The following is a 14,310-nucleotide window of genomic DNA, read 5'->3' as shown; positions in this document are numbered from 1 at the left end:
CTGGAGTGAATTACATGTAAATCTGTGTTAAAGCACTTTGAATTTTTTAAAACACTCCAAGTCAGCAAGGAAAGCTTAGGGTCCATGTGGTTTGAGAATGTTTGCTTTGTTATTTAAAGTATGACAAAAATGCCATTGTAGACTATATTTCTTTTATGATGAGGAGATCATTGAACATTTAAAGGATTTTCTTTTTCATGCGTTTTTGTTTAGGACTCTTTCAGTGATTCCAGGAAAACAAAACAATGTATTTAACTGTGTTGAATGTCTTGAAGGCAGGAAATGATGACATATATATATATATATTTGTATCCATAACAGAGTTGAGTGGCTTAGATTTTGGATAGATTCTGAAAGTAGATGTAGTAGTAGTAGTAGATTTGATACAGAGTGTGAGAGAAAGAGAGGCATCAAGGAGGCGGAGTGTACAGAAGCATAGATACAGGAGTGAGTCCACATGGTGATGTAAGTGTGTGAAGGAAGGATCTTTTGTGACTATTTGATCTGTGAAAAAAGATGCGGAATGATCAGCCTGGAGTGTGGATGGGGAGGAGTTGCTGGAGGTTTGAGAAAACAGAACATGGTATAAAATAATTTTCTAGGAGAGCATAAATGAATATACTAGGGAAATGTAGTAGGATTGGCAGTAAGCAGCATTGTGTTTTCTCCTAAGCTATAGTTGAGCATGTGGGCGCTAATGTGGAGAAAGCAGAGCAATGAATTTAACCAGGGTTAAAGGTTCTCCAGGCAAACAAATTGAGGAGGGTGCATGCACGGGAGTAATTCATGGTGGTAGACCATGGGATCCAAGATGGGCAAATAAGGAAGTGAAGACATCAGGAGCTGAGAGACAGTGAGGAGGTGGGTAGCATCAGTGGATTATAGATTCTTATGAAGTCAAAAAATTGTTGGATTCTTGGGAGTAGGATAAGGTGCAGTTACTGGTAACGACGAGGTCTGAGGGTATGATCGTGAGACATACCCTCAAGTGTATGTCTCATGTATGTCAAGTGACAAAGTAGAGCTGGAAGACGGAAGAGGAAGTGAGACTCCAAGGTGATAGAAGGATCAGCTGGGTGGATGCAGAAATCACCGAGGGCCGTAACAGGGACGGTTACCAAGAGTTCTCGGAATGAAAGGGTAACTCAGAGTGGGGGAGGACTGTAGGTGATGGCCACAAGGAGGGTCAGTGTGTGGTATAGTTGATTGCAGGAGCTTCAAAACTCTGAGGCTTCAAGGAGGTTCATGGGAGCGTGATCTGGAAACAGCAATAAAGAGTGAGGAGGACACTTCCTCCATGCCCACCACCTAAGAAAACTAGGAAGTCAGGTTTCATTGAGAGCAAAAATGAAGAGAATATAAAGAGAGGAGGTTAAAAAAAATAATAATAATAATAATAGGAGATTGGCTGATTACTGACTGTGCATTTCAGAGGGCATCAAGGAGGGTTTTGAGGACTTGGAGAAAGGTGGGAGATAGGGTCAGAGAAAAGGGATCTAAAGAGCCATTAATAAAATGTTGGAAATCAACTGCACTTCAATTTAAAAAAAGCCAAATGGGGTGAAAGTTAAGAGACAAGAGATATCCCAAGAGTCCTGGGTTTCTTGCGGTAAGTAATATAAACCGAAAGAAAAGGCATGAGGCTAATCCTGGTGGTCCACAGGCACTTAGAGGAGGTAGGGGAGGGCATGGAGGAGGGTCAGGAGCCTTTTTAAGAACAGACAGAGCTCTAGGGCCCTCCCCTCCCTCCTACTGATGGAGATGTGAAGGCCAGAGGAGCAAAGGGCTTATCCAAGGCACACCCAGATGTGAAGTACATTTTGTCCTCTTCATTTTTTATTTGCAGGTCCCATCATTTTGTAGTGATGCTGATGACATTGACTGCAGACTGGAGGACCTGACCAAAAAATACTGCCTCGAATATAATTATGAGTATGAAAATGGCTTTGCAATTGGTAATGAAATTATTTAGTGTGGGTAGTTGGCAAAACTGATCTGCAGACTAAGAAAATCATTCCAGAAGAGTGGGGCAAACTGGAAAAATGATCTTTCATTCATTTATTCATCAAGTATTTTAGGATGACTGGATAACTTGATACTGTGCTTAATGATCTTTATAAATATATTACATTTGGGGTATCAAATAAATTCTTTCAAAATATTAGCCAAAATGCCTCAGGATGATAAAAACTAGGAAAACTAGGTCACATTATGATTGTAAAATTCAAATATTCATATGAGATCTTAGAAGAGAATAGTAATAACTATAAAGTACTAACAGCAATTTTTATATGGCATTTAACTTAAATTGCAAGTAAGCCATTTATTCAAGTCTAATATACCTTCAAGTGGAATTCTGATGTTTTCTTCATGTAGAGTCTGAACACTTTTTTCTTGTTTTGTTTTTTTTTTTTTTTTGAGATATAATTGACATATAACTTTTATTAAAGCTACTCCAAAGTGTGCTATGTGATTTTTTTTTGGCTGGTCCATCTGGCCATTTAGCTTACTGTCTTCAGATTTCTAGATTTCAATTGTGTCTCTCAATTAACAAAATTGTCCTTTCCAGTAATTATTTTTATTTCATTCTTATAAAACTGTCCAGAACTTGCAGAGTAATGTTTTAAAATATAATAGTGATAACAAAATAGTGTTGTGTTTAAAGCACACGAACTCTACAAGCAACTAGTAAGGTCCGAATCCTGGCTTCCCCACCAACTAGGTGTGTGGTCTTGAGCCCAAGTTCTCAAACCACTCTGTGCCTCCATTTTCTCACCTGTAAATTGGGTATATAAGAGTACTGAACTCATAGAGCCATTGTAAGGATTAAATGAGGAAGTACAAGTATAAATAAAGTGCTTAGAAGGTTGAGATAGTATTAATTCACATGACAGCAACATCCTTTTTGTTTCTGACACTAGTCATGTTTTTAGTGATTCAGCATTGAGTGATGTTGAATGTTGCTTTAGATTTTTAAATTTAAAAATATTATTTGTGCATATATGTTTATTGCAAAAAATTTGAAAAATGCTAAAGAACAAAGAATGATATTGAGATAACCTGCAATCCCAGAAATAATTCTGTTAATATATTAATGAATATGTAACCGTACGTGCATATGTATGCTGACCCATACTATTTTGTAAACGTGAATTTTTAGGTAAGATTTTATGCAGGACATTTTTATGTCATAAATATTATACTTCAATACAATTCTAATATCTACATATTATTTTATCAGTTTGCCATAATTTATATAAACAATTTCCTATTGTTAGGCTTTAGGTTGTTTTCCAATTTTAACTATTATGTACAACTTCTCAGTGAACATATTGGACATTAAAATTGTAGACAGAAAAACCCAAGGTGACACTGGCAGGGGAGCTGGCAGTGGCACATCTAGAATAACAATGCCTCTTCTGTCACACATGACCCAGGTTTCCCTCAACCCCCAGATTGTTGAGGTAGGTTGCAGGGGTGCAGGGATACACACAGAGGGAGTCAGTTGTCATCATGATGCTTTGAGATGGGTGATGTTTGTCATCCTAGAAGGATCCAGATGGCATGTGGTACAAGTGATCCTAAGAGACAACCCTTCCTCCTTGAGTGTCCTCACAACAGAGTCACAAGATCAGCGTAATAGTTATAACACCTTGGCAAGTCATAATGTATGGAAAATAAAGGGCCAATAAATATATTAAAATTGTTTGATCTTATAATAATCATGCAATTCAAATGAAAACTAAAATGAGATGCCATTTTTGACCTGTCAGATTAACGAATTTGAATAACAATCATAATACCCAGAGTTGGCAAGGGTGTCAGGAGAAAAAAATCATATTCACATATTGTGTGTAGAGGAGACATTGAAGGGCATTTGACGATATGTATCTAAAGGATTAAAAATGCTCAGACCCAGAAATTCCACTTCTAAGGATATTTCTCAAGATAAAAGTCATGCTAATGTACAAACATGTACCACATTTTATAAATTCTAAGATGTACACTTTTCATTTGGACATCTGTGAAATTGGGATGTGTCTTCTCATTGATGGTGTCTTATACTTTATGAAATAGTGTATGTACAAGGATGTTCTAAAATTTTGAAATAACCTAAAAGTCTGAAGATAGAAACCTGCTTAGTTTGTAGTATAGCTATAGAAGAGAATATTATGAAACCGTTTGACACAGAAATATTATAATATATTTTTGAAAAAATTTGAAAAACGATTACGAAATAATATACATACAGTATGATCTCGTTTTGTTAAAAGTGCGGTATGTTTATTTTTATTCTAGCTATATATATATATGTATGTATGCATAAATGTGTATGTGTGTGTTTATATATTCATAGAAAAAATTCTTGTCTAAAGTGTTATGGTCATTATTTCTATGTGATGGAATTATAAGTAATCTTTTATATTTTTCTCTTTGCTAATCTGTTTTTTTTTCCTATCAACGTAATGGCTACATGACACTTGTGGGACAGATGTTTAAGTGAAAAACAAAAATATTGATCCCAGTTCTTTTTAATGGCCCCAAACATGAATTACGCTAAAAAAAAAAAAACCCTCAAAAACCAACTTACTTAAGTGGACAAGCCTGTATAAATAGAATTTGATGTTTAAAGCACCTAACTAAGCAACAACAGTATGCCTAGACCAATATTAATATCATTTACTATCACTGAGGTTTTAGAATGAGTCAAATATGAGCTAGATAGTTTGCATAAATTAGCTCAATTATTCCACAGGCAAACCTATGAGGAAAGCACAATTATCTCAGTGTAGACACAAGGAAACTGAGATTCAGCGAGATGAAAGGAGCCTGACTAAGGTTGTGCAGCCGTACAACATATTTGAGAAGCCATCACAACGATATGGAGGGCACCTAAAGAATCACGTGCAGTCACGCTGCCTCCAGCGTAGTTTCCTAACTACGCAATCATTTAACTTACATGCTGCCCTCAGAAACTACCCCCACCTTTGAAATATAATGCAGATACGCAGATATTTGAACAGTCTTCACAAAAGGAAATCTGTTTACATGCATTAAGTTTATAACGCTGATATAAAAAAGCAAGAATGGAGCAAACCCTGAAGGGAAATAGGAATTGATTAAAATCTGTACCTCCTCCCATTTCCTCCAAAGTTAAGGTAATTTATTATTAGGTCAAGGATAGAATGTTTTAAATGCCTGTATAGCTCTACAGAGATTTTGCTTTATACTTTTTACGGAATTCATTGGCAATCTAAACTTAATATGAAGCGCCTAAAGCTACAATATGGTATTACAGACGAAACCTCGTATATGGTATATTATGGGCAATTTAAGCAATGATCAAGGGCAGTTTGATTTGTGGCCTAACATTAGAACCTAAACGCTGATAAGGGTGCAAGTGTAACTTCTTTTGTCTCTCTGCCCCAACTGTCCAGGACCTGGCGGCTGGGCTGCAGCTAACAGGCTGGATTACTCTTACGATGACTTCCTGGACACTGTGCGAGAAACACCCACGGGCGCTGGCAAAGCCAGATCTTCACGGATTAAAAGAAGTGCCCCGTTATCTGACCACAAAATTAAGTTAATTTTTAACATCACAGGTAAGGATAGACTATCTATTTGAAAAGGTTAATATAGTGGGAAATTCTTGGTTGGAGACCTGTTTTTCAAATTTTCTATTTGTTATCATTATTAGGAAATGACCCTGGAACTGAAAATTAGGGCAAGCACAATCAACCAAGTTTTGTCACTTTTTTCTTAATATCACAGATGTATTTTATAGTTCCCATAGCAACAAGCCCCCTGCTTTGTGCTTATCTTGACATGATGAACTATGGAGTGTTTTTAAAAAGTGAGAGTTTGCAGGAATTTAATATGTAATCATGAAGAACTCCACAAAAGGGTGATGTAGATCCAGCATAGGAGAGAAAGATTAAAACCAATCGTGTTGTTCTTAATATTCTCCAGGTACTAGTTGCTCAGTAAGTGGTGTTTAAGTTTCAGTTTATTTTTCCTGGAAGATTTTTTTTTTTTAAATAAACAATTTTATTTACTTATTTATTTATTTATTTAAAGAGTGGTAACTATTTTTTTAAATTAATTAATTTATTTGTTTATTTTTGGCTGTGTTGGGTCTTCATTTCTGTGCAAGGGCTTTCTCTAGTTGTGGCAAGTGGGGGCCACTCTTCATCGCAGTGCGTGGGCCTCTCACCGTCGCGGCCTCTCTTGTTGCGGAGCACAGGCTCCAGACGCGCAGGCTCAGTAGTTGTGGCTCACGGGCCTAGTTGCTCCATGGCATATGGGATCTTCCCAGACCAGGGCTCGAACCCGTGTCCGCTGCATTGACAGGCAGATTCTCAACCACTGCGCCACCAGGGAAGCCCCCTGGAAGATTTTTAATATGCTATTTCTCTTTGGTAAAAACTCACTACAAATGGCTTCCTGCAACACCATGTGTGTGTGTTATGTTTTCTCTTGTTTCGTTTTTATCTCAGCTAGTGTGCCCTTACCCGATGAAAGAAATGATACCGTTGAATTGGAAAATCAGCAACGACTCATTAAGACGTTGGAAACTATCACAAATCGACTGAAAAGGACCCTTACTAAGGAGCCCATGTATTCCTTTCATCTTGCATCTGAAATGCTTGTAGCTGACAGCAATTCCTTAGAAACCGAAAAGGCTTTCCTCTTCTGCAGACCAGGCTCCATGCTGAGAGGGCGTATGTGTGGTAAGACTTCTCCCTGTAATCAAAAATATTCGGTGCCTATTGGGTCAAATGACATGGATAGAGTCGTTTTACAACTCTAAAGGGATATTGTGATGAAAGCTACATTTTCTTATTGTTACATGCTTAGTGTCTCAAAAGTCTAGATAACCACTATTGGTCATGACAAGAAAATTATTTTAGGTGAGCGACTCAAATCTTAGTTTTATTTATAGATCTTTAGACCTCACAGCTTTCAGCAGCAACTCCAATAATAGAAACTCATACCTTCTGACCGCTCATGTGTGCTGGCTGAGCCCGTCTCATGTGTTTAATCCTGTTTAGCTACTGTATGAGGTACCATTCTTATTAAGTACATTTTATACGTGAGAAAACTGAAGTCAGGGAGGCTAAGAACTTACCCAGTAAGTCTTACCGTTTAAGACAGTAAGTGGTGTAGCCGAGATTCCCACCCAGGCAGCCAACATGAAATTCACATAGCATAAACGGAACCATTTTAAAGTATACAATTCAGGGACTTCCCTGGTGGCGCAGTGGTTAAGAATCTGCCTGCCAATGCAGAGGACACGGGTTCGATCCCTGGTCTGGGAAGATCCCACATGCCGCAGATCAACTAAGCCCATGCGCCACAACTACTGAGCCTGTGCTCTAGAGCCCACAAGCCACCACTACTGAACCCACCTGCCACAACTACTGAAGCTCACGTGCCTAGAGCCCGTGCTCCGCAACAAGAGAAGCCACCGCATTGAGAAGCCCGCGCACAGCAAAGAGTAGCCCCCACTCGCTGCAACTAGAGGAAGCCCGTGCACAGCAACAAAGACCCAACACAGCCAAAAATAAATAAATAAAATAAATAAATTTATTTTAAAAAGTATACAATTCAGTGGTATTTAGTACAATCGCAATGTCATTCAACTGTCACCTCTATCACAATTCCAGAACATTTTCATCACCCCCAAAGGAGACCCCAGACCCATTAAACTTCCATTCCCCATTCTCCCTCCCCTGAGTCCCTTAGCTTTTACCCCTATTTTAGACTGTCACAATCTGGATCAGTTCCAGTCTCTTTCCCAAATAAGTCATCATTTATAGATGGTGGGATCTCCTCTAACCAAACTCTGTACGCTCAGTGGAACCAACTGACATGAGTCTTCTGTTAACCTCTCTGTAGGTTGGGGCTCTTGTGTCCTGGTCGGAAAACCTTCCTCAACAGTTCTTACTGCTATTCCCAGAGCTCAGTTGAGTTTTTCACAGTGTGATAAACCCAGCCCATCAAAAGCACATTAACGTTGTCTTTCTGAGCCTCCTCTTGTTTTTTCTCAACTTGTGAGTGAAAATCAGGAATTGCCTTGGCCAACATTTTGCATTTCTCAGTGTGGTCTTCAGACTACCTGTGTCAGCATACCCTGAAGTGCTTTCAAAATGCAGCTTGATTAAGGCCCCATCCCAAAACGGATGCATCTGACCCCTTGGGGTCAGGGCATTGGAATCTGAAATTTAATAAGTTGCCAGGTAATTCTTACATACCTTAACACCTCAGAATCACCCAAGTGATTCTTTCAAGTGTCCTCTCTATAAAAATACTAACTTCGATAGCAGGCTTTCAGTGAATTTAACATCCCACTTTGGTCTCAGAAATTCTGCACTCCAGGCCTCCAAATAGTAGACCAAATCTTCCAGGAAGGAAGGTTCTAAAATTGGCCTGTTTCCTCGGAGCCTTTGGGTCTGAGGATGCCTCAGACTTGCCTTCAGTGGGCAGTAATTCCTGCAGTCAGAGACAAGGGTCGACTTAAGTCACTTGTTTTAGGCTCACCACCTTTGCCTGTTTTTATTTCTAGAAATAATGCTATAATGGACACTCAATTTCATAAGGGAAACCATTCAGAAGAACAGCTATGAAATCATTTTTAATATCTCGAAGCCCCAAATTAACCTAAACATTCATTGTTTTATCTTCTTCTTCCATGAACTGTGTGTTTCCAGAATAATCTGGTTTATTAGAACTTTAACCCACACTTCAAAGCCCCCATCATATAAACACTAAGCTTGGTCAACAAGAATTTGCATTTTCTCAAAAAAAAAAAAAAAAGAATCTACTGTTGGTTTAGAGGAATACATTTCTGGAAGGTTTATCATGTGAGTAAGCCTCTGGCAGTAAAATTTAACCCATAAACAATAGTATCTGAAAGCAGGCTTTATTACTCTCATGCCTTAGGGAAATAGCGCATTCCATACTATATTCAGTGTTTCCTGCTTGTTTTCTCTTCAGTCAATTGCCCTTTGGGAACCTACTATTCTCTGGAGAATTCTGTCTGTGAAAGCTGCTTGATGGGCTCCTATCAGGATGAAGAAGGGCAGCTCGAGTGCAAACCCTGTCCAACTGGAACTTACACCGAATATCTCCATTCAAGAAGCAGCTCGGAATGTAAAGGTAGGGGCTTAGTGCTCATTTTGACCAGAAGCCTAAATTTTGTTTCCAGTTATAAAATCTCAATGGCAAATAGCATGAAATACGAGCATTACCAAAAGCAATTTCACTAATTGCTTTTTTTCTTTCTTTTAATTGCAAACTGTTACTCACTTTAGAGAAGTCCATTTATCTTTCCTTTTGCAACAGTCCATTGCTCTAGGTCAAACTCCGCTGTCAAGAACTCTAATCCACATTCATCAGTTAACCTGGGTGTTTTATAGTGAATCTCACTTTAATTGGTGGAAAGGACTTTCATGGCTCTTAGCAAGCATTTAGGCTGCTTTTTGGTTAGAATAATATTTGATATGATGAGATTCACTCTCCGTTTACTTGGAAATGAATAACTACAGGCCCATATGCACCTATTCTTGCTACTAAAGTATCCAGTCCTTTCAAAATATTGTTACTGTTATTCTCAGTGAACATTCCTGATGGAAACATCTTCTTTCACATTTAAAGTTACAGTAAGACACACCTAAAAGAAGGAATTGCAAAATTGTTCCTCCTTGCCTGTTGTTGCCGATGCAGGTATGGGTACTTCATGACACATGTAAACTTGAGAGCAGTGCTAGGTGACTGCAAATGCACTAAAAATGTTAGCAGCGCTGAAAATGAGAGTCATCCGGAGGAGAAGGGCAGAAGGAAAGGACAGTGCACTGGGAATCGGGGAATCTGGCCTTAAGCCCGCTCTACTACCAAACCATTGCTATGAGTTTGGGAAAGCTGCTTAATTAACCTCTCTGGGCCTGATGCTAAGACTACTTTTACTTCTTCTCTGCCAACCCTCAAATGAAATGGTGTCTGTAGGGAGGACGAGGTAAGAGGGCCAGTTCTTATTTAGAGTGAAAAAGGTCCCAGCATAGTCATGAGACTCGAGCTCAATCGGGGGTTTTGTTTCAGTCCCTCAAGAGAACAGTGTACAAGCTGAGAACTTGTACAAAAACAAGCCTCCCCGGGACAGCTTGATCTTATGAGAGTGACTTTCTGAGATGCAGATTTCTAACTTCACCCAAAAAGTGTTTGTCGACATTTTCTACGTGTCAGACACCGTGCTAGGTCATAATACAAGTAACTGGAAATGAGCCTAAGACTTAGTATACAGACGTATGGGGAGTCTAAAATATAACACGTATGCTTGGAGTTCTTCGTGACCCTCATTCTATCCTAAATAAATTCAAATGTGGAAAATCCTATTGTACACAGTGCTGATTTTGTATAGCTGATGTCATCGTTATTAACCACGTTACATTTTTCGTTTTAGCTCAGTGTAAACAAGGCACCTACTCATCAAATGGGCTTGAGACCTGCGAATCTTGTCCACTGGGCAGCTATCAGCCAGCATTTGGTTCCCGGGGATGCCTCGTATGTCCAGAAAACACTTCAACTGTGAAGAGAGGAGCCGTGGACATTTCTGCTTGCGGAGGTTAAGTCTTAGACATCGCTTTTTTTTTTTTTCAAGCCTCCTAGGTTCTATGCATGGAGGAGTGGAATCTTTTCAGCAAAACCATATGTCTACTGCATGCAAAGAATGTAAATAACTGTGTCTTCATAGAGCGTTTCCTTCTATTCGGCCAGTCAATACTTAAGTGTAAACACCCATAATATAAACACCGTGCTGGTACCGTTAGGAACACACAAGAAGCACAAGACTTGGTCCCAGCCCTCAACATCTGTAACCATGTGGCCACATGATATGATAGAAATACATCTCAACTAGGAACTTAGATTCCTCGGGTATAGAATGAGGTCTTATCTAATGTTCCTTGAAACTCTAAAAATACCACCTCTGAATTGTAACGTTCATTCCCTACAGTTTGAAGATTTTCGTGAGTGATTATCCACTCTGGCTGCATACTAGAATCATTGCACATTTACATCAGTATTTTAAAAATACTGACACCCAATCTCTGCCCCACCCCCCAGATATTCTGATTTAAGTTTTCTGGTTTTCTTCTGAAGTTCCCCCAGGTGATTCTAAAGTATGACTAATTTTGGTTCTCAAATGTCACCATGGAGGGTTTGTTAAAACACAGAGTGCTGGGCCCCAGCCCCAGAGTTTTTAATTCAGCAGGTCATGTGTGGGGCCTGAGAATTTGCATTTCTAACTAATTCTCAAGTGATGCTGATTCTGCTTGGTCCAGGGACCACACATTAAGAACCACTGGTTTAAACAGAAATATAAAGATTAGAGTTCTATTTTTCAAGTAGTTCTAACATCCCTACCAAGTACAGTTTTCCAGCAGTGAAAAAACTGGAAGCCATAAACAAAAGTAAAAGATGAAAACTTAGAATGACAGTGAAACTAGGTCTGACAGTCAAGGTCGGTCTATTGCCAGAAACTCCAATAAACTGCAATGACTTTGCAAATTCAGTGGAACTTTGCAAAAAATAAAAAGTTGTTGGCCTCCCTCTGCTACATCACTGGGAACAGAACAAGCATGCCTGGCTAAAAGATGACTTTTTAAAAAATTGTGTGTCCTCCCCATTCTTTTTTTTTTTTTTTTTCCTTGACCTAGTTTCTTTTTTTTTAATCAGTCATCAGTTTTATACACATCAGTGTATACACGTCAATCCCAATCGCCCAATTCAGCACACCACCATCCCCAGCCCACCACGGTTCCCCCCCTTGGTGTCCATACGTCTGTTCTCTACATCTGTGTCTCAACTTCTGCCCCGCAAACCGGTTCATCTGTACCGTTTTTCTAGGTTCCACATACATGCGTTAATATACGATATTTGTTTTTCTCTTTCTGACTTACTTCACTCTGTATGACAGTCTCCCCATTCTTAATACCCTTATTGAAAAACCTAAGGTCTATGGCAATCTGAAAGTTTAAACTCTTCCCTTACTGAGTGAGTGATGTTTTTAAGAAGCCAGTCTGCTGGTTCCCCATTCCCTCAAGCTACACACACACACATCCCATGCTCATTGCACCCCAATCATATATACATCTGCATCCAGTTAGAGGCTGAGATTCCTAGAAAACAAATGCTTAGGCTGTTTGAGTGTAGTGGTGGGGAGGGGACGGGGCGTGTCCAGCATTGCATCCTGGGAGTCGTAGTCCTCATAACTTAAGTGCTACAGGAAATACATACTATGAGTAATAGGTTTTATATGCTCCATCGGTTTGAATCTCAGAATTTCACAGTAGATGAAAGCCTCTTAGACTTGAGGAATTGGGCGAGCAGTGTTCATCAGCCTAATGTTTCACTGATGAGAAGAGAATTTAACTAGGACCTATTTGAAACTCATAAACCATGTGTGTTGTGTAATACCAGCTGTGGATTTTTTATTTTTTAATTAAAAGTCAAACAAAACCTCACATTATGGTTGAAAGAGATCTGCCAAAGACTCTATTATTTTGTCAGTATACAAGCTAACTATGGAAGAAAGTCTGCAGGGAAAAATCCGCACCCTCCCCCCCACCCCCCCCTTCTCTCTCTCCCCCTCCCCCTCTCTCTCCCCGCCCCTCCCTCTCCCTCCCATCTCCCTCTCTCCCTCCCTCCTTCCCTCCTTCCTTCCTTCCTTCCTTCCTTCCTTCCAACCACAAAAGCAACTAGGATTTTTACGGTGAAACAAGTTCATATTTGACAAATTTTTATCCTTTAACTTTCCAAATAAGCCTTGAGGTTTTCTAATACCAAATTACTGCAATTAAGTAATTATAATTCCCAGAAAATCTCTAAACTTCTGGTAACTGTTCCATTTCTCCTAATATTCCTAGCATATGTTTAACCACAGTCTACTTGTCCTGAGTAGGAATTGGTAATATTTGGTAATGACACTTACCCCTGTGGTGCTGGATAAACACCATTTTACTTTTACTTTAAATTTAAATGTGTGTGAGTTCTAAAACAGTCCCTTATATATTTTCCTTAGTTTTCAGCCAACCCCTTTTCTCTCCCTCTCTCCCCCTCCCCTTCTTTCTTTCTCTCCTTCTCCTCTTTTCTCTTTCTGTACTGATTTATGTTTTATGGGCATGTTGTACAGTTTATCTTATTTTTTGCTGACATATCACTTTTTGCCTCCTTTGGCCTGTTGAACTTAAAATATCATTAATAAATATAACAGTTATCTTTAAGTATATTACTATGTTAGCATAATGTAACATTCTTTATACATTTCACCTATTGTCACTTATTAGGATATTAAATAGTCTTGAGTCCTTGGTTACAGAAGAGTCTGAAATTTTCCATTTTTTAAAAATGATTTTTATCAAAATAATCCCACAAATGAGTTTTTAGTGGTGGTGTTGTTTACATATGGTCCCAATAGAAGGAAAGATTATTTGTGGAACAGGATGGTAACACTTCTTAGCCCAGCCCTGTAGGATGAAGTTAAAAGGAGGCTCAGAATACAAGGCTTTGACTTCTGGCTTTGTCATAGGAAACCAATGGCTCCAAGGCTGAATTTATTCCTTTACACTATCAGGGGACAGACATGTGAGGTTACATTTTTCCCTGGTCATTTCAATGCTTTATTTTTAATTCTATTTTGATATCACTTTTGGCATATTTGGATACTTTTTTTCTCTTTCTCTACAGTAGAAGAGGTGAGAAGAATTTTGTTCCATTTGTCTTGATTAAGAAACCACAGTTTCTCTGGCCAAGGTTCAAAATGAAACTTTCTCACATCTTTTCTTATGACATTAGTCCATTAGGAACTGTGTCATGTGTGTATGCATGTGTGTGTGTTTAATACTGTACTGTGTACTAGGTAGTGCTATTATGTATATGTGTATGTTTATACATTCATATATGTATGTGTATGTATATGTGTGTGTGTATATATATATATATATGTACTGCATATATAAATTATATATTAAATGCTGATTATTCACTCTTGGAAAGTATATTTGTGATGACAACTGTCTGCCCTTGGAATGTAATTTAAACTAATTTCCACATGAAAGTTTATTTTACACTTTCTAGGTCAAAAAGCAAAGTATAGACATCACAACACCATGTTTGCTATTTTGAGATGCTAATTGGCTTATTGATTTTTAATCTTAAGATTTTATTATTATTATATCTTAGTATAATTTTTGACAATTATAGTATAATTATGTGCTACAACTGACAGTATAATTCTGTCAGTTTTTAGGGGCA

The 14,310-nt window shown here is 38.6% G+C and overlaps 1 protein-coding gene across 1 annotated transcript in view; it reads left to right on the top strand.

The window, feature by feature from the left end:
• Positions 1-14,310, top strand: part of SVEP1 (sushi, von Willebrand factor type A, EGF and pentraxin domain containing 1) — a 183,320-nt gene that overhangs the window by 94,272 nt on the left and 74,738 nt on the right. Inside the window, exons 14-18 of the mRNA XM_057548136.1 lie at positions 1,847-1,955; positions 5,439-5,603; positions 6,498-6,731; positions 8,998-9,159; positions 10,460-10,621. Of these exons, the coding sequence (XP_057404119.1) occupies positions 1,847-1,955; positions 5,439-5,603; positions 6,498-6,731; positions 8,998-9,159; positions 10,460-10,621 (832 nt within the window). The remainder of the gene's footprint in view (positions 1-1,846; positions 1,956-5,438; positions 5,604-6,497; positions 6,732-8,997; positions 9,160-10,459; positions 10,622-14,310) is intronic.

The sequence above is a fragment of the Balaenoptera acutorostrata genome, chromosome 6 (genome assembly GCF_949987535.1).
Source record: "Balaenoptera acutorostrata chromosome 6, mBalAcu1.1, whole genome shotgun sequence".
Lineage (NCBI taxonomy): Eukaryota > Metazoa > Chordata > Mammalia > Artiodactyla > Balaenopteridae > Balaenoptera > Balaenoptera acutorostrata.
The sequence above is the reverse complement of the archived record's forward strand: the minus strand, read 5'-3'. Positions and strand labels throughout refer to the sequence as shown.